General features: G+C 40.6%; 1 protein-coding gene across 1 annotated transcript; it reads left to right on the top strand.

The window, feature by feature from the left end:
* Window positions 1–25,560, top strand: LOC124147934 (peroxidasin homolog). The gene is made up of 13 exons (XM_046518786.2): window positions 1–115; window positions 7,547–7,670; window positions 9,125–9,246; window positions 9,793–9,972; window positions 16,528–16,585; window positions 18,378–18,472; window positions 20,801–20,908; window positions 21,372–21,461; window positions 22,290–22,754; window positions 23,040–23,238; window positions 23,415–23,584; window positions 24,331–24,433; window positions 25,434–25,560. The coding sequence occupies exons 1-13, from the start codon at window positions 64–66 to the stop codon at window positions 25,495–25,497; spliced, it is 1,830 nt and encodes a 609-aa protein (XP_046374742.1). The 5' UTR covers window positions 1–63; the 3' UTR covers window positions 25,498–25,560.
* The last annotated feature ends 187 nt before the right edge of the window (window positions 25,561–25,747 follow it).

Here is a 25,747-nt window from a genome sequence, read left to right as displayed (position 1 = left end):
TACCTACTCGAGTCATCACTGCAGGTCCGGACGTGACACGAACACAGACCGTTGAGAATTAAAATGTTTCTGGTTCTGTTAGTGTGCGCTGGGCTTTGGCTCGGAGAGGCCTCAGGTAAGTTGTTCAGATTTTTCTTAGAAGTTACTAACTGCATAATGCAGTGTATGGAGAGCACAATGAATGAGCTGTATGTAACACACCGGCTGATTAGCATTATATCATCAGCGTTTTCAGCAACCCATTCTTGCCGTAAAAGGTGATTATGCTTGTCGTAAGAGGTGACTGACGGGATCGGGTGGTCAGGCTCACTGACTTGGTTGATGCATGTTATCGTATCCCTATTGCGTGGATCGATGGTCATGATGTCAAACACTGGATTGTCTGGTCCAGACTCGATTATTTACAGGCCGTCGTCATATAGCTGGAATATTGCTGAGTGCGGCGTTAAACAACAAACAAACAAACATTAGCGTTATATTCATTTGTCTTTTTCTTAATGTCAGTTCTTATTACTGTTAGTATTTAAGGTTAATGTGTTAAAACCTGAACCATTTTTTGACGATAATTTCTTTACGTATAAACGAAAATATTTGAAATTTAATTATTTGTATTATTATTTAGCGACTACTTATACAATTCATCGTTTAATTTGAACTAGCATTTATTCTGTAAATCCGATCATAGTGTGCCTTTATTTAGTTCGACATATTTTTTATAAGAAATGAGATTATCGTACATTTTGCCATATGAAAGTTTCTTACAATCATTTAATCATAGCAAAAGCGCTAATCCTACATTTGAACACATACATATTCTGGCCCCCGTTCCACAAAGCGATCGTAGTGCTACGACTGTCGTAAGCCTGTGTTAAGTATGGGAGTTACGATAGCCTTAGCGCTTGTATCGCTCTGTGGAACGGGGCCTTGGATATCTGAATTATTCAATCATGGAATTGTTTATTATAAACTTGTGGGGTGATATCCATAAAATGTAGATGCGTATTATGCATGCATCTTGAATAAATCTATTGAAAACCGTACAATTTACGCAACTTTGACATGCTTCCTCCTTTATCTATTACATTGATGTTGCTGTCATCATTAATACAACAGATGAGGATTATGGTATCGTTAATCAATTCTTGTTGCGCTAACTAAAACTATGTTACGTCATATTCCATGTATCTACACTGTCTTACAGCGTTTAAACAGTTCTTCTCTCTATTTTTCATTAAAGCTTGAAAGAACAAAACACAACTAGACACTTGTAATTAGCTTAATTAATTACAGAATATTTAAACCTTAAAAGACTGCAGGAAGAATTTAATAACCTAGGAAAAAACCCGAGATTCACTCATTAAGTTAAAACAAGGATGACATTAATAAAAGCTACAAAACCCTTTCATAATCAAAAGAAATATTCTGCTAAATTGTGCGTCCATTCTGTGATCATTAAAAACATCCCTTGTAAGTATACATAATGTGAAAAACATACCTTAAGATATATTACGTGAAAAAACATACCTCATAGGTATATATAATGTGAAAAACATACCTCATGATATATTATGAGAAAAAAACATACCTCATAAGTATATATGATGTAAAAACATACTTTATGATATATTATGTGAAAAAACATACCTCATAAGTATATATAATGTAAAAACATATACCTTATAAGTTATATAATATAAAAAACTTACCTCATAAGTTTATATAATGTGAAAAACATACCTTTTAGATATATGTAACGTGATAAACATAATACTGTCGCGGCTCTTTGTATTCTGCTTCATAAATGTTAAGGGGCGGTCGGGTAGCCTAGTGGTTAAAGCGTTCGCTCGTCACTCAGAAGACCAGGGTTCGATTCCCGACATGGGTACAATATGTGAAGCCCATTTCAGGTGTCCCCTGCCGTGATATTGCTGGAATATGCTAAAAGCGGCGTAAAACCATACTCACTCACTCACTCATAAATGTTAAGATTTCAAACCACTACTTTATCCAGGGTGATTATTTTGCGCGGTTCAATTTGCATTGTGCAGCTGAAGAAGTAATTATGGATGACACAGTAATTTCCCAGGTTAACAAAATGACTACAAATTCGTCCATTTCGGCATGCTGAATCAAAGACATATTACCAACATTTAGAATCCCCTGATGTTGTAACCATGAAGTAACGTGGTGTGACAAAAAAGGGGCGGTACCGGCCTGAAAATGGTTCTTATTATTTTTAAATTTCAAAATCACGACATAAGAGGGAAAGTCGATGCATATAGTGAGGTTTAGAGCATTTAATCTTCCAATGTCGGAGTTGGAATGCTGATTTGTGAGAGCGAGTTTGAGCTTTGGTGCACTTCATCATTCACAATAAGCCAAATGTGCTGAAATTCCACAGTTTGTTTAATAGTACAAAATATGTGTTAAACAAATGATATAAATTTTGTCCTGGGTATTGTAAATTGTTAGATATTATAAACAACCTGTCCTGCAGCCATGTAACTTAAATATCCGACATGGTTGGTTGCATATGACTATATCGGATGTATTTATGTTGGGTCTTCACATGCCACGATCTGTGGCCAGAAAAACAAATAAAGTCATGTCATTATATCATGAAAAAAGTGCGACGTTGAGCTTCCGAATTCCCATTTCTGGAATGAGGTAGCAAACTTAATTGTCAAACACTCGCTAATCCAAACACTCGCTAATGACTTGGCTACAAATACCACTAAATCAACCCTTTAATAATAAGGACGAATGCCATTTCACAAAGCTATTACACGTTACGATGACTGAGTCAACCAGAAAATAGTGGTTTATTGAAATGTGTTAATGGTATTATCATGGCAGTTTTTCAATCACCTCAGTAGGAAAACAGTTGCTTGTTTTTTTTTAAAAGCAGGAGCGTATGCTGTAATTGGCAATTCACGTTAAGTAATCGTTTAATTTTGATGCAAACAGATCACCAAGTTAGTCATAGAGTTATACTTTACATTTTGTATAGCTGGTCCACTCTACACTTGCCGAATGTAGAAATGTTAATTGGCATGTCCCCTTCCCCTTCTGTGTCCGCGTATGATGTAGTAACGTTGTAACACAAGGGAAACGGTTCGTGTTAAATTTAGAATCAAATCAAAAGCTCTCCCTGAGTCATGATATTTTATTGTAGGAACTGGAAATTACGTCAGTATAAATCAATATGTCCCTAAACTTCGAACTTACTACTTCAAAACATCAGTCGTCCCAGAGGTACCGCCATGGCAGGCATCACGTGACAACAATACGCCAGTTACGTGCTTCGCCGCCCTTCCGAAGAGCTGTGAACGGTTATGAAGGAAAACGCAGACAATCTGCTGTTAAACTCGCGTGGGCCTGTTTTGTGTGACAAAGCGTAAGGTGGTTAATGTGTGGCAAAACATGACGACATCCTCGTTAGCTGCTCCGTTGAGTTAAAGTAGCTGACTCCTTTCATTCTCATGCATTTAGTGCACAGAGGTCCTAAAGAAGCTACCGTATTTTCTCCATTAAACGCAGGGACACGAATAAACGTCGGGTGTCGATTCAACACCAGGCCTCGATTAAACGCCGGGTGGTTTTAATGCACGGAAGTCTCCCCATTATTTTGTATCTTTGCGAGTAAACGCCGGGGTTAGGTAAAGAGTGCTGAAAGAAATATAGGACCGAGCGCTTAATGGGGGAGATACGGTAACCATGTCACACTCTCTGGTCACATGCCATCAAACAGGGTCTAAATACCATGCAAGCTAAAATACACCCGATTGAATCATTTTATTTGTTCCCGATAACTTGAAGCTTTGGACTTCATCATCAAAGACATAGCTCTAGATAAATGTGTGAACAAACAACTTTCATCGTGTTGTCAGTACTGCTAAAGAATGAACTTGGATCAATCTCCTGATCATTTTAAGATAATTGTATCCAGGACATTTCTGCAATTCCAGTGTGGTCAAACTGGCGAAATATCTTGCAGCAAAATTTATCAAACTGCATCAGCTAACGTCAAATAGAAACGCAAGTCATTGCAACGAGAGAAGAGAGCCGTCATTGACGACCTGTAATGGTAGACGCGTTTAGTCACTGAAACAAACATAATGGTTGACTCGGTCAGTCATTGCAAGTGTTGTAATGATAGACGCGTTCAGTCAATGAAACAAATATGATGGTTGACTCGGTCGGTCATTGTAAGTGTTGTAATGGTAGACACGTTTAGTCACTGAAACAAATATGATGGTTGACTCGGTCGGTCATTGTAAGTGTTGTAATGGTAGACGCGTTCAGTCACTGAAACAAACATGATGGTTGACTCGGTCAGTCATTGTAAGTGTTGTAATGATAGACGCGTTCAGTCACTGAAACAAATATAATGGTTGACTCGGTCGGTCATTGTAAATGTTGTAATGGTAGACACGTTTAGTCACTGAAACAAATATAATGGTTGACTCGGTCGGGCATTGTAAGTGTTGTAATGATAGACGCGTTCAGTCACTGAAACAAATATAATGGTTGACTCGGTCGGTCATTGTAAGTGTTGTAATGATAGACGCGTTCAGTCACTGAAACAAATATGATGGTTGACTCGGTCGGTCATTGTAAGTGTTGTAATGATAGACGCGTTCAGTCACTGAAACAAATATAATGGTTGACTCGGTCGGTCATTGTAAGTGTTGTAATGGTAGACACGTTTAGTCACTGAAACAAATATGATGGTTGACTCGGTCGGTCATTGTAAGTGTTGTAATGGTAGACGCGTTCAGTCACTGAAACAAACATGATGGTTGACTCGGTCAGTCATTGTAAGTGTTGTAATGATAGACGCGTTCAGTCACTGAAACAAATATAATGGTTGACTCGGTCGGTCATTGTAAGTGTTGTAATGATAGACACGTTTAGTCACTGAAACAAATATGATGGTTGACTCGGTCGGTCATTGTAAGTGTTGTAATGGTAGACACGTTTAGTCACTGAAACAAATATAATGGTTGACTAGGTCGGGCATTGTAAGTGTTGTAATGATAGACGCGTTCAGTCACTGAAACAAATATAATGGTTGACTCGGTCGGTCATTGTAAGTGTTGTAATGGTAGACACGTTTAGTCACTGAAACAAATATGATGGTTGACTCGGTCGGTCATTGTAAGTGTTGTAATGGTAGACGCGTTTAGTCACTGAAACAAACATGATGGTTGACTCGGTCAGTCATTGTAAGTGTTGTAATGATAGACGCGTTCAGTCACTGAAACAAATATAATGGTTGACTCGGTCGGTCAGTGTAAGTGTTGTAATGATAGACACGTTTAGTCACTGAAACAAATATGATGGTTGACTCGGTCGGTCATTGTAAGTGTTGTGATGGTAGACGCGTTTAGTCACTGAAACAAATATGATGGTTGACTCGGTCGGGCATTGTAAGTGTTGTAATGATAGACGCGTTCAGTCACTGAAACAAATATAATGGTTGACTCGGTCGGTCATTGTAAGTGTTGTAATGATAGACACGTTCAGTCACTGCAACAAATATGATGGTTGACTCGGTCGGTCATTGTAAGTGTTGTAATGATAGACACGTTTAGTCACTGAAACAAATATGATGGTTGACTCGGTCGGTCATTGTAAGTGTTGTAATGGTAGACGCGTTTAGTCACTGAAACAAATATGATGGTTGACTCGGTCGGGCATTGTAAGTGTTGTAATGATAGACGCGTTCAGTCACTGAAACAAATATAATGGTTGACTCGGTCGGTCATTGTAAGTGTTGTAATGATAGACACGTTCAGTCACTGAAACAAATATGATGGTTGACTCGGTCGGTCATTGTAAGTGTTGTAATGATAGACGCGTTCAGTCACTGAAACAAATATAATGGTTGACTCGGTCGGTCATTGTAAGTGTTGTAATGGTAGACACGTTTAGTCACTGAAACAAATATGATGGTTGACTCGGTCGGTCATTGTAAGTGTTGTAATGGTAGACGCGTTCAGTCACTGAAACAAACATGATGGTTGACTCGGTCAGTCATTGTAAGTGTTGTAATGATAGACGCGTTCAGTCACTGAAACAAATATGATGGTTGACTCGGTCGGTCATTGTAAGTGTTGTAATGATAGACACGTTTAGTCACTGAAACAAATATGATGGTTGACTCGGTCAGTCATTGTAAGTGTTGTAATGATAGACACGTTCAGTCACTGCAACAAATATGATGGTTGACTCGGTCGGTCATTGTAAGTGTTGTAATGGTAGATGTAAGAACAGTCAGTATTTCCAGTGAATGCTATTTTTTCAGCTTACAGTTGGAATGGTAGACATGTTCAAACGTGTAAGGATTGTAACAGTTGTAACATGGTTGACAGACAAGTCCTGGGTACAGCTGTAGATATATAGTGTCATGGATGAGTCAGTGTGCCAGTTGTTACTACATAGTGTACATGGATCAGTCAGTGTTACATCTGTAACTACATAGTGTACATGGATGAGTCAGTGTTACATCTGTAACTACATAGTGTACATGGATCAGTCAGTGTTACATCTGTAACTACATAGTGTACATGGATCAGTCAGTGTTGCATCTGTAACTACATAGTGTACATGGATCAGTCAGTGTTACATCTGTAACTACATCGTGTACATGGATCAGTCAGTGTTACATCTGTAACTACATAGTGTACATGGATCAGTCCGTGTTACATCTGTAACTACATAGTGTACATGGATCAGTCAGTGTTACATCTGTAACTACATAGTGTACATGGATGAGTCAGTGTTGCATCTGTAACTACATAGTGTACATGGATCAGTCAGTGTTACATCTGTAACTACATAAGGTGCGTTGATCAGTCAGTGTTACAGCTGTAACTACATGATGTACATGGATCAGTCAGTGTTACATCTGTAACTACATACTGTACATGGATCAGTCAGTGTTACATCTGTAACTACATAGTGTACATGGATCAGTCAGTGTTACATCTGTAACTACATAGTGTACATGGATCAGTCAGTGTTACATCTGTAACTACATAAGGTGCGTTGAACAGTCAGTGTTACATCTGTAACTACATAGTGTACATGGATCAGTCAGTGTTGCATCTGTAACTACATAGTGTACATGGATCAGTCAGTGTTACATCTGTAACTACATCGTGTACATGGATCAGTCAGTGTTACATCTGTAACTACATCGTGTACATGGATCAGTCGGTGTTACATCTGTAACTACATAGTGTACATGGATCAGTCAGTGGGTACTACAAAGTTACAGCTATAACACTGACTGACCCATGCACACAGCTGAAACATTGACTGATCCATGCATGTAATCAATGTTACAACTGTAACTATATAGTGTCATGGATCAGTCAGTGTTACAGCTGTTGCGTGGATCAGTCAGTGTTACAGCCGTAACTACATAATGTCATGGATCAGTCAGTGTTACAGCTGTTGCATGGATCAGTCAGTGTTACAGCCGTAACTATATAATGTCATGGATCAGTCAGTGTTACAGCTGTGTTTCTTCTGACAGACAGAGATGATCTTCAGCGTGAGCTGGAGACGGTGGCGGATGGTGAACGTCAGTTTCAAAAGGGAAGCAAGTTAGGGGGCATTCTGGCCCGGGAGCAAGCCCGCTTGAGCATGAGACTCACCACGTAAGTACATGTACAATATCTCCTTCCTCACAGGGTAGTCTAGTGGTTAAAGCGTTCGCTCGTCACGCCGAAGACCAGGGTTCGATTCCCGACATGGGTACAATGTGTGAAGCCCATTTCTGGTGTCCCCCGCCGTGATATTGCTGGAATATTGCTAAAAGCGGCGTAAAACCATACTCACTCACTCCTCACAGGGTACGAGTTAGTATATCGTAGTCGATAGAAGATATCGATATCCATTTAGCTATAGTGATTTGAATATGTTCTATCTGAATGCGTAGAATCTGGCATCGTAATACCACGTAAGGATATACCTGGTCAATTTTATTTCATACAAACCAGGTGACGTCATTATCAATACGACATGTACTAAGACAAATATCATTGCCATTGGTGGGCACGGGTATGGTGGTGGCCCAGTGGTCATAGTCGCGACAATTTGCTGTGGAGAGTTGCATTTCTTACTCAGGCCAGAAACATTTGATTGTTGGCTCGAATACCGGTCCGTATTATTATGTTTCTAGGTTTGGCAACACCTAGCGTGCTCGTGAAGATCCGGGGTAGTATAGGTCTTCAGCAACCCATACTTGCCGTAAAAGGCGACTCTGCTTGTCGTAAAAGGCGACTAACGGGATCGGGTGGTCAGGCTCGCTGACTTGGTTGATGCATGTCATCGATCCCAATTGCATGGATCGATGTTCATGATGTCAATCACTGCATTGTCTGGTCCAGACTCGATTATTTACAGACCGCCGTCATATAGCTGGAATATTGCTGAGTGCGGCGTAAAACAACAAACCAAACCAACCGTGCTCGTGGGTTCCTTCAAAATGATAAACGTCTAAGACCTGCAACATTTCGGGCTTTCTTCCCACTAGAAACTGACACGCCGTGATATTGCTCAAAATATTGTTCTAAGCGGCGTTAAACCAACCTTCCCGAGGCAAACGTGTCCACTAGCCTATATCTAAGCCTAGTTTCTACCCTTGCCACACCAAGGCTACTTTTCTTGCCTCGACTCTGGTAGATCACGAGATGCGCGCCCCTTGTAATGGAAACGGGATATCCAATCAGTTTTTATCTCGTATAGCTACTATAGGCGACGACCAAGTCGATCAGACAACGAAAGCATTCGCGATTTCACCCCTGACACAAAAAACATAGGCAATCGCTGAGGGTTTAAAAGATGAAAAAGACATATTCCAGCATTAAATCACTTACATACGAATGTGTACCCGTCGTTGATGTTGATTTTGTGAAACGTTCTCTGATTGGGCTATCGATATGTGCGAAAGTCCAATCATATTTAGCATAGGAAAGTGGGCTTGGTGTGGAAATTGTGGAAACAAGACTTTGATATATAAAAAAGGCTAAGGGACGCTCCTGCCTCGGGAAGATGCGTTAAATCCAACACGGTCACGCAATAGCTGACGTTTGCTATAAACCACTTTCAGAGAGTGTAAGGACACGTTCACCTACCGACCGCTAGATGGCGTCTGTAACAACCTGAAAAATCAAGGATGGGGAGCGCCCCTACAAGAGATGAGGAGGATCCTCGATCCAGAATATGATGATGGTACGTCTTTTTAGTGAAATATAATAATTCAAAATAGTTTAGTAATGTTGCGACTCTGGACCAGACATTCTGCATCAATATACGCATTTGGGATACGATGCCATGCGTCGACCAAGTCATGGATCCCGTAAGTCGCCTGTTACGACACGCATGGGTTGCTGAAGACCAATTCTAACCCGGATCTTCACGGCGTTCGCCCCTGGTTGAGAAACATGTTGAGGTATTTAGGCAAATACTGCTGAAAAATGTTTCTTTCATAGCGTAACGTGAGCACTCGGCGGTACAATGGATCCCCAGTAACCCATGCTTGTCGTATGCTGCCACTAATTTGAATCGGTTGGTCAGGCTGCATGTCATTGTGTTCCGATGCTGTGGGCCGTTTCTCATGCCTTAGGTCACCGCTTTCTTTGTCAAGTCTCGATTCTATACTTACCGCGGCGCATAACAACATTCACCCACTTACTTATTTCAGATTGTGTCCCCCACCGTGATATTGCTGGACTTTTGTTAAAAGCGGCGTAAAACCATACTCACTCACTCTTTCAGATCATGCTAAACCTCGCGCGTATGGAAAGGATGAAAATCTCCTACCCAGCGCCAGGAAGGTCAGCACGGAGTGCTTTCCCTTTGATAGCAAGTATACAGAGGACAAGCCCTTCTCCCAGATGGTGATGCAGTGGGGGCAGTTCCTGGACCACGACATCACGGGCACGCCAGGGACTGGAGGTGAAACTTCCCACATCTCTGTCCTCATCCCTCCCAGTTTCATGTTCCTAGATGGAGTTGTAGCAGCCATTGCTGTAGTGGTTGAAGGAAGAAGAAGTTGTCTGTGCAGCCGTAGCTTGTCGTCGTAGAAAGAAGAGAGGTCGATGGGGATTATACACGGAACACAGTCATCATATATTTATCTATTCCAATTTATCGCCTGTCCATCAGAGATTTGATATAAGAAAACAACAAATCTTCTTTTAAGTTTATATGACCTACAAGTAGTGGTAGCAATCGTTGAGTGGTCGTTGAGTGGTAGTTACTGTGGTAGTAGTAGTAGTAAGAGTGGTAGTTGTAGTAGTAGTAGTAAGAGTGGTAGCTACTGTGGTAGTAGTACTGGTAGTTGTAGTAGTGATAGTAGTAGAAGTTGTTGTTGTCGTTGAAGTAAGAGTGGTAGTAACTGTAGCAGTTATAGTAGTAATCGTAGTAGTAGTAGCAACTGTTGTCGTTGAAGTAAGAGTGGTAGTAACTGTAGCAGTTATAGTAGTAATCGTAGTAGTAGTAGCAACTGTTGTCTTTGAAGTAAGAGTGGTAGTTACTGTAGTAGTAGTAGTAGTCATAATCGTAGTAGTAGTAGCAATTGTTGTCTTTGAAGTAAGAGTGGTAGTAACTGTAGCAGTTATAGTAGTAATCGTAGTAGTAGTAGCAACTGTTGTCTTTGAAGTAAGAGTGGTAGTAACTGTAGCAGTTATAGTAGTAATCGTAGTAGTAGTAGCAACTGTTGTCTTTGAAGTAAGAGTGGTAGTAACTGTAGCAGTTATAGTAGTAATCGTAGTAGTAGTAGCAACTGTTGTCTTTGAAGTAAGAGTGGTAGTAACTGTAGCAGTTATAGTAGTAATCGTAGTAGTAGTAGCAACTGTTGTCTTTGAAGTAAGAGTGGTAGTAACTGTAGCAGTTATAGTAGTAATCGTAGTAGTAGTAGCAACTGTTGTCTTTGAAGTAAGAGTGGTAGTAACTGTAGCAGTTATAGTAGTAATCGTAGTAGTAGTAGCAACTGTTGTCTTTGAAGTAAGAGTGGTAGTAACTGTAGCAGTTATAGTAGTAATCGTAGTAGTAGTAGCAACTGTTGTCTTTGAAGTAAGAGTGGTAGTAACTGTAGCAGTTATAGTAGTAATCGTAGTAGTAGTAGCAACTGTTGTCTTTGAAGTAAGAGTGGTAGTAACTGTAGCAGTTATAGTAGTAATCGTAGTAGTAGTAGCAACTGTTGTCTTTGAAGTAAGAGTGGTAGTAACTGTAGCAGTTATAGTAGTAATCGTAGTAGTAGTAGCAACTGTTGTCTTTGAAGTAAGAGTGGTAGTAACTGTAGCAGTTATAGTAGTAATCGTAGTAGTAGTAGCAACTGTTGTCTTTGAAGTAAGAGTGGTAGTAACTGTAGCAGTTATAGTAGTAATCGTAGTAGTAGTAGCAACTGTTGTCTTTGAAGTAAGAGTGGTAGTAACTGTAGCAGTTATAGTAGTAATCGTAGTAGTAGTAGCAACTGTTGTCTTTGAAGTAAGAGTGGTAGTAACTGTAGCAGTTATAGTAGTAATCGTAGTAGTAGTAGCAACTGTTGTCTTTGAAGTAAGAGTGGTAGTAACTGTAGCAGTTATAGTAGTAATCGTAGTAGTAGTAGCAATTGTTGTCTTTGAAGTAAGAGTGGTAGTAACTGTAGCAGTTATAGTAGTAATCGTAGTAGTAGTAGCAACTGTTGTCGTTGAAGTAAGAGTGGTAGTAACTGTAGCAGTTATAGTAGTAATCGTAGTAGTAGTAGCAATTGTTGTCTTTGAAGTAAGAGTGGTAGTAACTGTAGCAGTTATAGTAGTAATCGTAGTAGTAGTAGCAACTGTTGTCTTTGAAGTAAGAGTGGTAGTAACTGTAGCAGTTATAGTAGTAATCGTAGTAGTAGTAGCAATTGTTGTCTTTGAAGTAAGAGTGGTAGTTACTGTAGCAGTTATAGTAGTAATCGTAGTAGTAGTAGCAACTGTTGTCTTTGAAGTAAGAGTGGTAGTAACTGTAGCAGTTATAGTAGTAATCGTAGTAGTAGTAGCAACTGTTGTCTTTGAAGTAAGAGTGGTAGTAACTGTAGCAGTTATAGTAGTAATCGTAGTAGTAGTAGCAACTGTTGTCGTTGAAGTAAGAGTGGTAGTAACTGTAGCAGTTATAGTAGTAATCGTAGTAGTAGTAGCAATTGTTGTCTTTGAAGTAAGAGTGGTAGTTACTGTAGTAGTAGTAGTAGTCATAATCGTAGTAGTAGTAGCAATTGTTGTCTTTGAAGTAAGAGTGGTAGTAACTGTAGCAGTTATAGTAGTAATCGTAGTAGTAGTAGCAATTGTTGTCTTTGAAGTAAGAGTGGTAGTAACTGTAGCAGTTATAGTAGTAATCGTAGTAGTAGTAGCAATTGTTGTCGTTGAAGTAAGAGTGGTAGTAACTGTAGCAGTTATAGTAGTAATCGTAGTAGTAGTAGCAATTGTTGTCGTTGAAGTAAGAGTGGTAGTAACTGTAGCAGTTATAGTAGTAATCGTAGTAGTAGTAGCAACTGTTGTCTTTGAAGTAAGAGTGGTAGTAACTGTAGCAGTTATAGTAGTAATCGTAGTAGTAGTAGCAACTGTTGTCGTTGAAGTAAGAGTGGTAGTAACTGTAGCAGTTATAGTAGTAATCGTAGTAGTAGTAGCAATTGTTGTCTTTGAAGTAAGAGTGGTAGTTACTGTAGTAGTAGTAGTAGTCATAATCGTAGTAGTAGTAGCAATTGTTGTCTTTGAAGTAAGAGTGGTAGTAACTGTAGCAGTTATAGTAGTAATCGTAGTAGTAGTAGCAATTGTTGTCGTTGAAGTAAGAGTGGTAGTAACTGTAGCAGTTATAGTAGTAATCGTAGTAGTAGTAGCAATTGTTGTCTTTGAAGTAAGAGTGGTAGTAACTGTAGCAGTTATAGTAGTAATCGTAGTAGTAGTAGCAATTGTTGTCGTTGAAGTAAGAGTGGTAGTAACTGTAGCAGTTATAGTAGTAATCGTAGTAGTAGTAGCAATTGTTGTCGTTGAAGTAAGAGTGGTAGTAACTGTAGCAGTTATAGTAGTAATCGTAGTAGTAGTAGCAACTGTTGTCTTTGAAGTAAGAGTGGTAGTAACTGTAGCAGTTATAGTAGTAATCGTAGTAGTAGTAGCAATTGTTGTCTTTGAAGTAAGAGTGGTAGTTACTGTAGTAGTAGTAGTAGTCATAATCGTAGTAGTAGTAGCAATTGTTGTCTTTGAAGTAAGAGTGGTAGTAACTGTAGCAGTTATAGTAGTAATCGTAGTAGTAGTAGCAATTGTTGTCGTTGAAGTAAGAGTGGTAGTAACTGTAGCAGTTATAGTAGTAATCGTAGTAGTAGTAGCAATTGTTGTCTTTGAAGTAAGAGTGGTAGTAACTGTAGCAGTTATAGTAGTAATCGTAGTAGTAGTAGCAATTGTTGTCTTTGAAGTAAGAGTGGTAGTTACTGTAGTAGTAGTAGTAGTCATAATCGTAGTAGTAGTAGCAACTGTTGTCTTTGAAGTAAGAGTGGTAGTAACTGTAGCAGTTATAGTAGTAATCGTAGTAGTAGTAGCAACTGTTGTCTTTGAAGTAAGAGTGGTAGTAACTGTAGCAGTTATAGTAGTAATCGTAGTAGTAGTAGCAACTGTTGTCTTTGAAGTAAGAGTGGTAGTTACTGTAGCAGTTATAGTAGTAATCGTAGTAGTAGTAGCAACTGTTGTCTTTGAAGTAAGAGTGGTAGTAACTGTAGCAGTTATAGTAGTAATCGTAGTAGTAGTAGCAATTGTTGTCTTTGAAGTAAGAGTGGTAGTAACTGTAGCAGTTATAGTAGTAATCGTAGTAGTAGTAGCAACTGTTGTCGTTGAAGTAAGAGTGGTAGTAACTGTAGCAGTTATAGTAGTAATCGTAGTAGTAGTAGCAATTGTTGTCGTTGAAGTAAGAGTGGTAGTAACTGTAGCAGTTATAGTAGTAATCGTAGTAGTAGTAGCAACTGTTGTCGTTGAAGTAAGAGTGGTAGTAACTGTAGCAGTTATAGTAGTAATCGTAGTAGTAGTAGCAACTGTTGTCGTTGAAGTAAGAGTGGTAGTAACTGTAGCAGTTATAGTAGTAATCGTAGTAGTAGTAGCAACTGTTGTCGTTGAAGTAAGAGTGGTAGTAACTGTAGCAGTTATAGTAGTAATCGTAGTAGTAGTAGCAACTGTTGTCGTTGAAGTAAGAGTGGTAGTAACTGTAGCAGTTATAGTAGTAATCGTAGTAGTAGTAGCAACTGTTGTCGTTGAAGTAAGAGTGGTAGTAACTGTAGCAGTTATAGTAGTAATCGTAGTAGTAGTAGCAACTGTTGTCGTTGAAGTAAGAGTGGTAGTAACTGTAGCAGTTATAGTAGTAATCGTAGTAGTAGTAGCAACTGTTGTCGTTGAAGTAAGAGTGGTAGTAACTGTAGCAGTTATAGTAGTAATCGTAGTAGTAGTAGCAACTGTTGTCTTTGAAGTAAGAGTGGTAGTAACTGTAGCAGTTATAGTAGTAATCGTAGTAGTAGTAGCAATTGTTGTCTTTGAAGTAAGAGTGGTAGTAACTGTAGCAGTTATAGTAGTAATCGTAGTAGTAGTAGCAACTGTTGTCGTTGAAGTAAGAGTGGTAGTAACTGTAGCAGTTATAGTAGTAATCGTAGTAGTAGTAGCAATTGTTGTCTTTGAAGTAAGAGTGGTAGTAACTGTAGCAGTTATAGTAGTAATCGTAGTAGTAGTAGCAATTGTTGTCTTTGAAGTAAGAGTGGTAGTAACTGTAGCAGTTATAGTAGTAATCGTAGTAGTAGTAGCAACTGTTGTCGTTGAAGTAAGAGTGGTAGTAACTGTAGCAGTTATAGTAGTAATCGTAGTAGTAGTAGCAATTGTTGTCTTTGAAGTAAGAGTGGTAGTAACTGTAGCAGTTATAGTAGTAATCGTAGTAGTAGTAGCAATTGTTGTCTTTGAAGTAAGAGTGGTAGTAACTGTAGCAGTTATAGTAGTAATCGTAGTAGTAGTAGCAACTGTTGTCGTTGAAGTAAGAGTGGTAGTAACTGTAGCAGTTATAGTAGTAATCGTAGTAGTAGTAGCAATTGTTGTCTTTGAAGTAAGAGTGGTAGTAACTGTAGCAGTTATAGTAGTAATCGTAGTAGTAGTAGCAATTGTTGTCTTTGAAGTAAGAGTGGTAGTAACTGTAGCAGTTATAGTAGTAATCGTAGTAGTAGTAGCAACTGTTGTCGTTGAAGTAAGAGTGGTAGTAACTGTAGCAGTTATAGTAGTAATCGTAGTAGTAGTAGCAACTGTTGTCTTTGAAGTAAGAGTGGTAGTAACTGTAGCAGTTATAGTAGTAATCGTAGTAGTAGTAGCAATTGTTGTCTTTGAAGTAAGAGTGGTAGTAACTGTAGCAGTTATAGTAGTAATCGTAGTAGTAGTAGCAACTGTTGTCTTTGAAGTAAGAGTGGTAGTAACTGTAGCAGTTATAGTAGTAATCGTAGTAGTAGTAGCAACTGTTGTCTTTGAAGTAAGAGTGGTAGTTACTGTAGTAGTAGTAGTAGTCATAATCGTAGTAGTAGCCATTGTTTTCTTTGAAGTAAAGGTGTTATTTACCATGGTAGTAGTGGTAGTAGTAGTAGTAGTAGTAGTAGTAGTAGAAGTAGTAGTAGTAGTAGAAATTGTCTTTGAAGTAAGAGTGGTAGTTACTGTAGTAGTAGCAGTAGTAGTAGTCGTAGTCCTAGAAGTAGCAATTGTTGAAGTTAGAGTGGTAGTTACTGTAGTAGTAGTAGTAGTCATAATTGTAGTAGTAGCCATTGTTTTCTTTGAAGTAAAGGTGTTATTTACCTTGGTAGTAGTGGTAGTAGTAGTAGTAGTAGTAGTAGTAGTAGTAGTAGTAGTAGTCATAGTCGTAATAGTAGTAGCAATTGTCTTTGAAGTAAGAGTGGTAGTTACTGTAGCAGTTGTAGTAGTAGTAGTAGTAGTAGTAATCGTAGTAGTAGAAGTAGTAGCAATTGTTGTCTTTGAAGCGTGGTAGTTACTGTAGCAGTTGTAGTAGTAGTCGTAATCGTAGTAGTAGTAGTAGTAGCAATTGTTGTCTTTGAAGCGTGGTAGTTACTGTAGCAGTTGTAGTAGTAGTAGTAGTAGTAGTAGTCGTAATAGTAGTAGCAATTGTTGTCTTTGAAGTAAGAGTTGTAGTTACTGTAGCAGTTGTAGTAGTAGTCGTAATCGTAGTAGTAGTAGTAGTAGCAATTGTTGTCTTTGAAGCGTGGTAGTTACTGTAGCAGTTGTAGTAGTAGTAGTAGTAGTAGTAGTCGTAATAGTAGTAGCAATTGTTGTCTTTGAAGTAAGAGTTGTAGTTACTGTAGCAGTTGTAGTAGTAGTAGTTGTAGTAGTAGTAGTAGTAGTAGTAGTAGTAGTAGCAATTGTTGTTGAAGAAAGAGTGTTAGTTTCTGTAGTAGTAGTAGTAGTAGTAGTAGTAGTAGTAGTAGTAGTAGTAGTAGTAGTCCTCATGTAACAAGCGTGCGTATACTTCCAGGTTCTGACTGCTGTGCGGACATGGATGGGGACGGACTACACCCGGACTACGAGACGAAGTAAGTGAGGTGTTACCACCAGTAGTGAGTGAGTAAGTGGTTGGGGTTAACGCCGCTTTGAACAACATTCCAGTTGTATCACGGCGTGTCAGTGTAATGAGGGGGGAAAGTCCGAAGCGATGGAGGTCTCAGACGTTTACGACTTCGGTGAAACCTACGAGTACGAGTATGGTGTTGACAAACCTAGACACATAATCGGGGCGAACCGGGATTCCACCCAACGATCAAAGGTTTCTGGCGTGCACAAGGGACGCAACTCTGCACAGCGAATTCGCTTCGCCTTAGACGACTGGGCCACACGTTACCACAAGTTGTGCGGTGAACTGGGTGTGAGATAGCCTTGTTTACTAGTATCAATATGGAAGAACAACCCGAAGAGACGTGCTTCTTATGCATTTGCAGAATCAGAGACCATACACATCATCTGTATTTAAACAGTCCTCGCCACGATTATGTTTTAACGAAGATATCTACATGTGTGCCAATACTTATACGTGAAAACAAGCCATTCAGCCGTTTAGGAATATTACTTACACTAATGACAAAATATGCAAAGTGCGCTTTTCAAGAAATATCCATTTTGCTAGCGATAATTATCAGCGCCGAGTTTTGATCTCGTGATTACTATCCGGGTAATTTCCGGGAGTCAGGTGACTATATTGAGGTTATATTTAGCAGCGTATGTACATTCCCAGCACGCACTGATGTAGGGTTACTTACCAAGGTCACTGCTAAATATACCCGCTCGCAGTCACCTGACTGTTGATTCCTACCCGGATTGCAACCACGTGATCAAAACTAAATAATGATGGGTTTATTATCGCGAGTAAACTGGATATTTCTTGAAAAGCGCACTTTGCACCTTTTGATATTACTGTAAATAATATTCTTCAACGGCGGAATGCCTTGTTTGCACTTGTAAGTATTAGCACTTGTTCATTAATCATCGCGATATTTAGTGATTCTATTTAAGTTATTTTAATGGTTATATGACAATGTTATTACACAGTGCCAGATGTCACTGTTTTGAATTTTATTTACATTTTCAAACACATGTGTGTTATTTATCGAGAGTCGCGTGTTTTCCATAGGAAATTAAGTAGATGTCAGTTTTCCAGGGAGTAAATTATTGGGTGTGAGTTTCAAGGGGTAATTAAGTAGTTGGTAATTAAGTAGATGGCGGATTTTAGGGGTAATTAAGTATTAAGTATTAATTAAGAAGTTTCAAGGGGTAAGTGAGTGAGTATGGTTTTACGCCGCGTTTAGCAATATTCCGGCAATATCACGGCAGGGGACACCAGAGAGCTTAACACATTGTACCCATGTGGTGAATTGAACTCAGGTCTTCGGCGTGACGAGTGAACGCTTTAACCACTAGGCTACCCTACCGCCCCAAGTTTCGAGTAGGTGGCAGTTTCAAGGGATATTTCAGCTGGTGGCAGTTTCAAGGTGTCATTATGTAGGTGGATGTTTCAAGGGGTAAATAAGTTGGTGGCAGTTTTCCAAGGGGTAATAAAGTTAGTGTCAGTTTCAAGGGGTCAGTTGTCCGGGGTAGTTTTCCTTTGGCCGTTGACGTAGCCTATTCGCGTCGGTGTGAAACTCAGACAGCCTTGTCACAGCTTTATGTCCAGGTTGTATTGATTGCTCTTCTGAATATAATATACATTCAGGAGCCAGTGTATAAATATTTTTGTTATCCCCTCGTCTTTCCTCTACACGGGTTCTTTGCGCCACGGAAGCACGGAAAGAGTGTAATTTGATTTCGTTTTAAATACTTCACTCTTGTTTTCAGCGGTCCCTGTTTCCCAATTCAAATACCAGCAGGTGATCGCAAGTTTGTAAACTGCATGGGTTTCAGTCGCTCCCTGCCGGCTCGTCCTACTGCAGGTAAGAACATTTCTTAATTAGATATAAACATCAACGACAGAGAATAGCCAGTCTCTATTATCGGATGAAACAGATTCCATTGGGCGTTAGAGGTGAAGTGAGGTGAGGTGAGGTGAGGTGAGGTGAGGTGGAATTGGGTTTAACGTCGCGTCCAAGATTATTGCACTTATATAGCGACGTGCATGTACGTGTGTGTGTGTTTGTGTGGCTGCTTGTACTAGTCCGGACTGATGCCGATTTATAGTGCTAGCTCACTGAGATACCATGCCGCAGTTTAACATGAATACCCCACTCAGACACAGTATACTGACTCCGAGCCGACCAGTCCTTGTTTTAGCCCCTTAATGCCAAGCACAAGAATGAGTAACAACAAGTACCATCTTTTAACGTCTTTTGGTATGACGCGGTCGGGGATCGAACCCCGGACCTTCCGCTCTCCGGGCGGACGCTCTACCACTAGACCACGGAGGCGGTCGGGCGTTAAAGGCAAAATAACGGTAAATAGTATAAAAATGGATCACTGAAAATCCGGAATGACACCAGGTGTTCGCGAAAAGGGTAAGCATGTCCTGGCCTGTCGGTCGCACCCGCCATTCATACAATGTGTATAAAAAGTATGTGCTTGTCCCCTGACGCCGCACAGTCGTACTCCTGCCACGTGACAGCGACAGTTACAGAAACCAGACAATCCAGTGACACGATATGGTATTGACTGATTTTTTTTAAAACTAAAAGCGATATGTAAATTTTGAATTAACCTGTGTACAAGTGTGGATATTTATCTGCTTATAAGTAAGATAAAACGTTGAGAAATATGTACCTTGCGTAACACATCTTCAGATAAAACTCAAATAAAATACAATGTACTAAAGACACGATTGGGTCTATTTGAGAACTGATTCGTTCATTCAGCTCTCGGTATAGAACGCTATATCGTTGTATGAGACGTAGGGAATTCAGTATGTGCGCATTTTTGAAGCACAGATTAGTAGCGCGTGGCACTGAATGAAGATGGGTGTGTCTCACGTTAAACTATACTTTTCAGTCGTAAAACATCGCGAGTGTGTAGATGATTTTTTTCTAATAAAAATATGCAAAACCAGTGAGGATAGTTTTTGTCGCTTATACATTCGCTATCGCATGGCGAGAGAAACCAAAAATTAGCTTGACACAATGCGCATCATGTTCTTCATTTAGACGAGCAAATATCCCCACCCACCCACCTCTCACGTGAATAAGCACATTCTTAGTTCAAATATTTCGTTACATTATACATAATTACTTTCATAAAAAAATGTATTCAGTTTTCAGAGAGGTCGTAGTGGTTTTGATTGACAAGGTTTTTCTGTTTTGAATATTCAATATTGCTGTGCAATAGTATTTAGGTCAGTGGAGCAGGCTACAATTTGTTTACCGCTATTTGAATCAATCATGTCAAATGTCATTCACAACATGCCACGTGTGACGTGAAATCGATAATATATGTAGTCATTCGTCCGACGCTTGTAATGAAACACGGATAAACCATTAAACATGATGGCCCCTTGGTTAGAATAGGTCGGCAATTCATGCTTGCGGTAAGAGGCGACTAACGGGATAGGGTGGTTAGACTCGCTGACTTGGTTGATGCATGTAATTCTATCCTAATTGCGTAGATCGATGCTCATGATGTCAATCACTGGATTGTCTGGTCCAGACTCGATTATTTACAGTCCGCCGTCATATAGCTGGAATATTGCTGAGTGCGGCGTTAAACAACATGCTGAACATAAAGCTTAACGAGTGGGGGAATGGGGGAGATCGGTTTAACACCGCTTTGAACAATATTTCAGTTACGTGAGAGCTTTGGTGAAACCCGCGAGCAAGGGGATGGTTTTGAACCCCCGATATGCTTCTTCCACAGCGAAGTGCGGCGCATTGCAAGACTGGGCCACCCGTTCCCTCTAAACATAATGAAGGTTTATGGCCAAAATGCATTGCTTTAAAATAGGTCGGCTCTGATACGTTTCTGTATGGTCCAAGACGAGATAAAATATCAATAGTTGGCATCTATACAAAAATAGTTTTTCGATTATTTCTACAGATGTCAAAATTCACCTGTTTAAACTTTGAATTCCTTCTTTGTTTGTTGTCCTGTATGTATTGATAACAACAATAGGCATATTTATAATGCGCCAAATCCATGCCCTAAAGCGTGCTCAAAGCGCTACATAATTACATTGAACGAAGATACCAAACAAGCAGAAATAGCCGCTTTTACGGGTCTTTAGGCAGACTGACAGTGCCGTGGCAAATGGGGAATGTTACACCTTTACGCTGTTTTTCCAGAGGACTGCCGACGTGAACAACTGAACGTTCTCACCTCCTACATCGACGCCAGCAACGTCTACGGTAGCTCCATAGAAGAAAGTTCCAATCTGCGGACCGGTGCCGGAGGCACGTAACGACGTTAATTTAGAAACAATTATGCCTCGTTATAACGTTGAATTTCTATTTAACACAAAATGCTGTTCCCTTCTCCTGTTCCATTTGGCCTTCTGACGAATTGAAGCGAAGCGAATTATTAATGGTGTGCATATCTGTTTCAATAAATAGTCAATTCCGACTATATCATAAGCATGTGTTAATGAATCATTGTCAAATAGTAATGATACCAGGCGAAAAGTAGAGCGTATCCTGCCCCACCGGTGGCACCCGTCACAAACACATGCAAAGGCAAGTCAATTGTTAACCTGAAAAAGAACATGGGAATATATGGGACATGTCAACATAGGGAATTGCATCGGATATCACTAATGAGTCAAATGTTGAAATGTTCTCCACATGTCTACCTAACCTTGATTATTATTATTATTATTATTATTATTATTATTATTATCAATGCATATCTCTGTATCAGGTTTACTGGTTACCTCTGAAGGCAATATGCTACCTATATCCGACAAAACCTTTTGCGTCAAGAGGGGCGGCCATTCTTGCTACAATGCAGGTAAGGGGGGGTTACCGTTCATTGCAGGGGGGTATTACAATTTGTCAAAGACTGAAATTGATTTAATCTTATTGGAAAAATCCGAAAAGCATTCCTATAATAATAATGATCGTAGTGGAACCGATTGTCTGTTCCATTCAACAATTAGTATATCTCACACAAGGCCTGAAAAAGAAATATACAACGGTAACCCAGTGCACGTGGTGGAAGACACAATCACCCTCAATGCAGAGTTGCGTCCCTTTGGTGATCGGGTGCAGGTTCGAATTCCAGAATCTCCGCGAGCCTCGATTTCTCGCCATACGTGTGCTCGAAGTCAAAGGAACTCGATGATAGCGTGTATAACACAATACATTCATATAGAAAAAAATCACATTTGTGATATAAATCACAGTCGTCATTTTTTATCTATACGAATATATTGTACTATACACTCTAGCACCGCGTTCATGTGCTCGAAGTATACTAACCTGGGGATAACCCTGTAATAACTATATTTATAATCATTATGAGTGAGCGAGTCTGTGAGTATGGTTTTACGCCGCTTTTCGCAATATTGCAGCAATATCACGTCGGGGAACCCCAGAAATGGGCTTCACACATTGTACTCATGTCGGGAATCGAACCCGGGTCTTCGGCGCGATGAGCTAACGCTTTAACCACTAAGCTACCCACCGCCCCCTAATCATTATAAATATGCATTGGGTGGAATTAGTGCTATTACAGAATTACATTATTTGCGTGAATCAAGTTGGTAATTCAGATGTGTAATGTAGTCCTTTTCTGTTAAGGACGAAGCATTAAAACCATGTTCCTTGCACATTTCAGGTGATTTCCGGGTGAATGTGTTCCCAGGCCTAACAGCCATGCACACCCTGTGGGTGCGCGAACACAACCGTCTGGCCGCCGGCCTGGCCCGCGTCAACCGTCGCTGGTCGGATGACAAATTGTTCCAGGAAGCCAGGAAGATCGTCATAGCCTCCATGCAGCACATTACATACGATAACTGGCTGCGGAAAGTCCTCGGGCCATTGATATACGAATACTTTGACGTCTTTGGTAACTACAAGTACAACGCAAGCGTCAACCCCGGGATATTCAACAGCTTCGCAACAGCAGCCTTTAGATTTGGTCACTCCCAGATAGCTGGACACTACGGCGTGAAGCACAATAAGCATATAGACATACGCCACTTGTTCATGGACACCTCGTACGTTGCCGACGGACTCGATGACGTCATTCTTGGTCTGCTCCGAGGTCGGAGCCAAAAGGCCGACACACACATCTCTGAAGGTAAAGTGGGAGATATTGTCACTATGCTCTATCTGAACGACCGTGACAAAAGTCATATACTGTTTAAAGCGGCGTTGAATTTCAGTCACTATTAGCATGAGCATTACATGTGCGAATATAAACATACTTCGCTCCCTTATTCAAGTTTGTATTGTCTAATGCTGACCACAGGCGTAAATCAACCTAGTATTGTCTATTACTTACCGCAGGTGTAACTCAACCTAGTATTGTCTAATACTTACCGCAGGTTTAACTCAACCTTGTATTGTCTAATACTTACCGCAGGTTTAACTGATCACCTGTTTGAAAACACTGCCACTCCGGGGAAGAGCCTTGACCTTGTAGCGCTGAACATCCAGAGAGGGCGAGACCACGGTCTTCCGCCGTACATTGACTTTCTCGTGAAGTGGACAGAGGACATTAACAATCACGACTCCATCATCGAGAGGCCTGGGGCCCCTCTCTGTTCTCTTGGCCTCTACGAGTAAGTCTCTCTCTCTCTCTCTCTCTCTCTCTCTCTCTCTCTCTCTAAGATTTATGATTCGGTGGTGAAAACCGTCTGGTTTAGATATACTATCGACGTGGGTGGAACGGTGGAAACAGCTCTCAAAGTACTAGTATTTATCCGTGACTATACTGGCCATATATTTTTGATTGCAGTAGCTTCAACGACGTAGACTTATTTCTGGGCGGTATGGATGAGCCCCATCTGAAAGACGCTATGGTTGGACCAACATTTGGTTACATATTAGCTAAACAGTTCTACAACTTGCGGGTCGGAGATCGATTCTGGTACGAGACAAAAAACAGAACCCTTGGATTTAGTGATGGTAAGAAGCCGAGAGTTTCTAAACATCCGACCTATACAATGTGTTTCCACAAAAACCTTTCCATAATGATGCGAAATCTCTCCTAAAATCACAGTCCATTGTACCATTCCACCATTCCGAGTATATCATGAGTATGCGTTTATGATCACTATCAAATACAGACACCAGGTGTTCACAGCGGATGTTGACAAGGGTCAGGTCAGGGTCAGGGTCTCCTGTACAAAGCGCCTTGTCGTAAATAGAAAGTAATCACAAGCAACACATTAGAACATTTTGAAAATGATTTTCGTGACTATTCTACGGAGAGGAAGGGTAGGTGAGTAGTTGAAGCTTTTGTTATGTTAAATGATAACGGACGGACAAGAAGGATCAGTCAAGAGCATCTTCATGTATATATATGATCCCTAATGCATCGTGACTATTATATAACGTGTTTGAACAGCGTTGATTTGTCTTTTCTGCTACCAACTATGACCCGTGAAGATCCGGGGTAGAATAGGTCTTCAGGAACCCATGATTGCCGTAAAAATCCACCATGATTGTCGTAAGAGGCGACTAACGGGATCGGGTGGTCAGGCTCGCTGACTTGGTTGATGCATATCATCGTATCCCAATTGCATGGATCGATATTCATGATGTCAATCACTGGATTCTCTGGTCCAGACTCGATTATTTACAGAGTAAGTATTATTTTACACCGTAAAATCATACTTACTCACTCCCTCACTCTTCACTCTCCATTTTAGATCAGTTAGCTGAGATTCGTAAAGTGAGCTTAGCCCGAGTGATGTGTGAAAACAGTGGACTCAGAAGAATTCAAGTAGACGTCTTTAAACTTCCAAGGAGAAAGTAAGTAATGCATGTTCGTACTACCACCGACCGCCTCCGTGGTATAGTGGTAGAGCGTCCGCCCGGAGACCGCAAGGTCCGGGGTTCGATCCCCGGCCGCGTCATACAAAAGGCGTTAAAGGATGGTACTTGTTGTTACCCTGTCTGGCGCTCGGCATTAAGGGGTTTAAACAAGGACTGGTCGGCTCGGAGTCGGTATAGTCATGTTAAACTGCGGCATGGTATCTCAGTGTGCTAGCACTATAAATCGGCACCAGTCCGGACTAGTACAATCAGTCTCACAAACACACACACATACATGCACGTCGCTATATAAGTGCAATAATCTTGGACGCGACGTTACCACCAGCTTTCTGTCCTCTGTGGCTTCCTAGAATATTATGCTTGCCGTACGAGAGGACTGAAATGGGACTAACTCTTTGACTTTGCCGGCGATGTGATATCGTGGAATGATGACGTGGGGCGGTGCTCATGCTGTCAACCACTAGTGTGCCTGATCCAGACTTGATTATTTTCAGGCCGCCGTGATATAGCTGAATATTGCTGAAAGCGGCATAAAACAACATCCAAACCGTCTGTAACAGCTTGAATATTTATATGTGGCTGATGACCTATATGCTGGCAGGGTGCGCTGGTGGCCCAGTCGTCTAAGGCGTCGTAATTGGCTGAGCAGAGTTACGTCCCTTGGCCACGCCAGAAACCCATGCGTGAGGGTTCGAATCTCGGTTCGCCCCGATTATGTTTCTAGGTTTGTCAGCACCATACCCGTGATCGTGGGTTTCAACAAAAGTGGTTAACGTCTGAGACCTGCTTCTTCACTTCGGGCTTTCCTCCCACATTAAGCTGACACGCCGTGATACAATACTATTCAAAGCGGCGTTTAACACTGACTCACACGCTCACTATATGATGAGACATCAAAGTATGGAGAAGGATGGGTTGTTCTGGGAGCAATAAACACGTGGAACACAATAACAACGATAACGTCTTCTACTTCCAGGGGTAACCGCATGACGGCATGCCGGAGACTGCCTCAAATCAATCTCTCGAAATGGAAGGAGTGACCTCCACATATATCAAATACTACTTGTGTTCGTCAAATACTTATTAAAATGTGCGAAGCAATATTGTTTGTGTTTATTTTAACCTTGTGTAGGCTTCGACATCGGTACCGGCATTGTTAAAGCCGTACCTTACCTTTCACCAACTGCAATGTATATACACATGCAGCTTCCGACCCGTGAAGATCCGGGGTAGAATGGGTCTTCAACAACCCATGCTTGGCGTGAACCTCAACTATGCTTGTCGTAAGAG

The sequence above is a fragment of the Haliotis rufescens genome, unplaced genomic scaffold (genome assembly GCF_023055435.1).
Source record: "Haliotis rufescens isolate VD_foot unplaced genomic scaffold, xgHalRufe1.0.p SCAF_2, whole genome shotgun sequence".
NCBI lineage: Eukaryota > Metazoa > Mollusca > Gastropoda > Lepetellida > Haliotidae > Haliotis > Haliotis rufescens.
Note: the sequence above shows the minus strand (reverse complement) of the source record. Positions and strands in the feature narration are given on the sequence as shown.

Coding starts and splice junctions, on each gene's coding strand:
- LOC124147934 (XM_046518786.2), top strand. CDS start 64: ATGTTTCTGGTTCTGTTAGTGTGCGCTGGGCTTTGGCTCGGAGAGGCC. Junction 21,462..22,289: donor CCATTCTTGCTACAATGCAG/GTAAGGGGGGGT, acceptor TGCACATTTCAG/GTGATTTCCGGGTGAATGTG. Junction 22,755..23,039: donor CGACACACACATCTCTGAAG/GTAAAGTGGGAG, acceptor TACTTACCGCAG/GTTTAACTGATCACCTGTTT.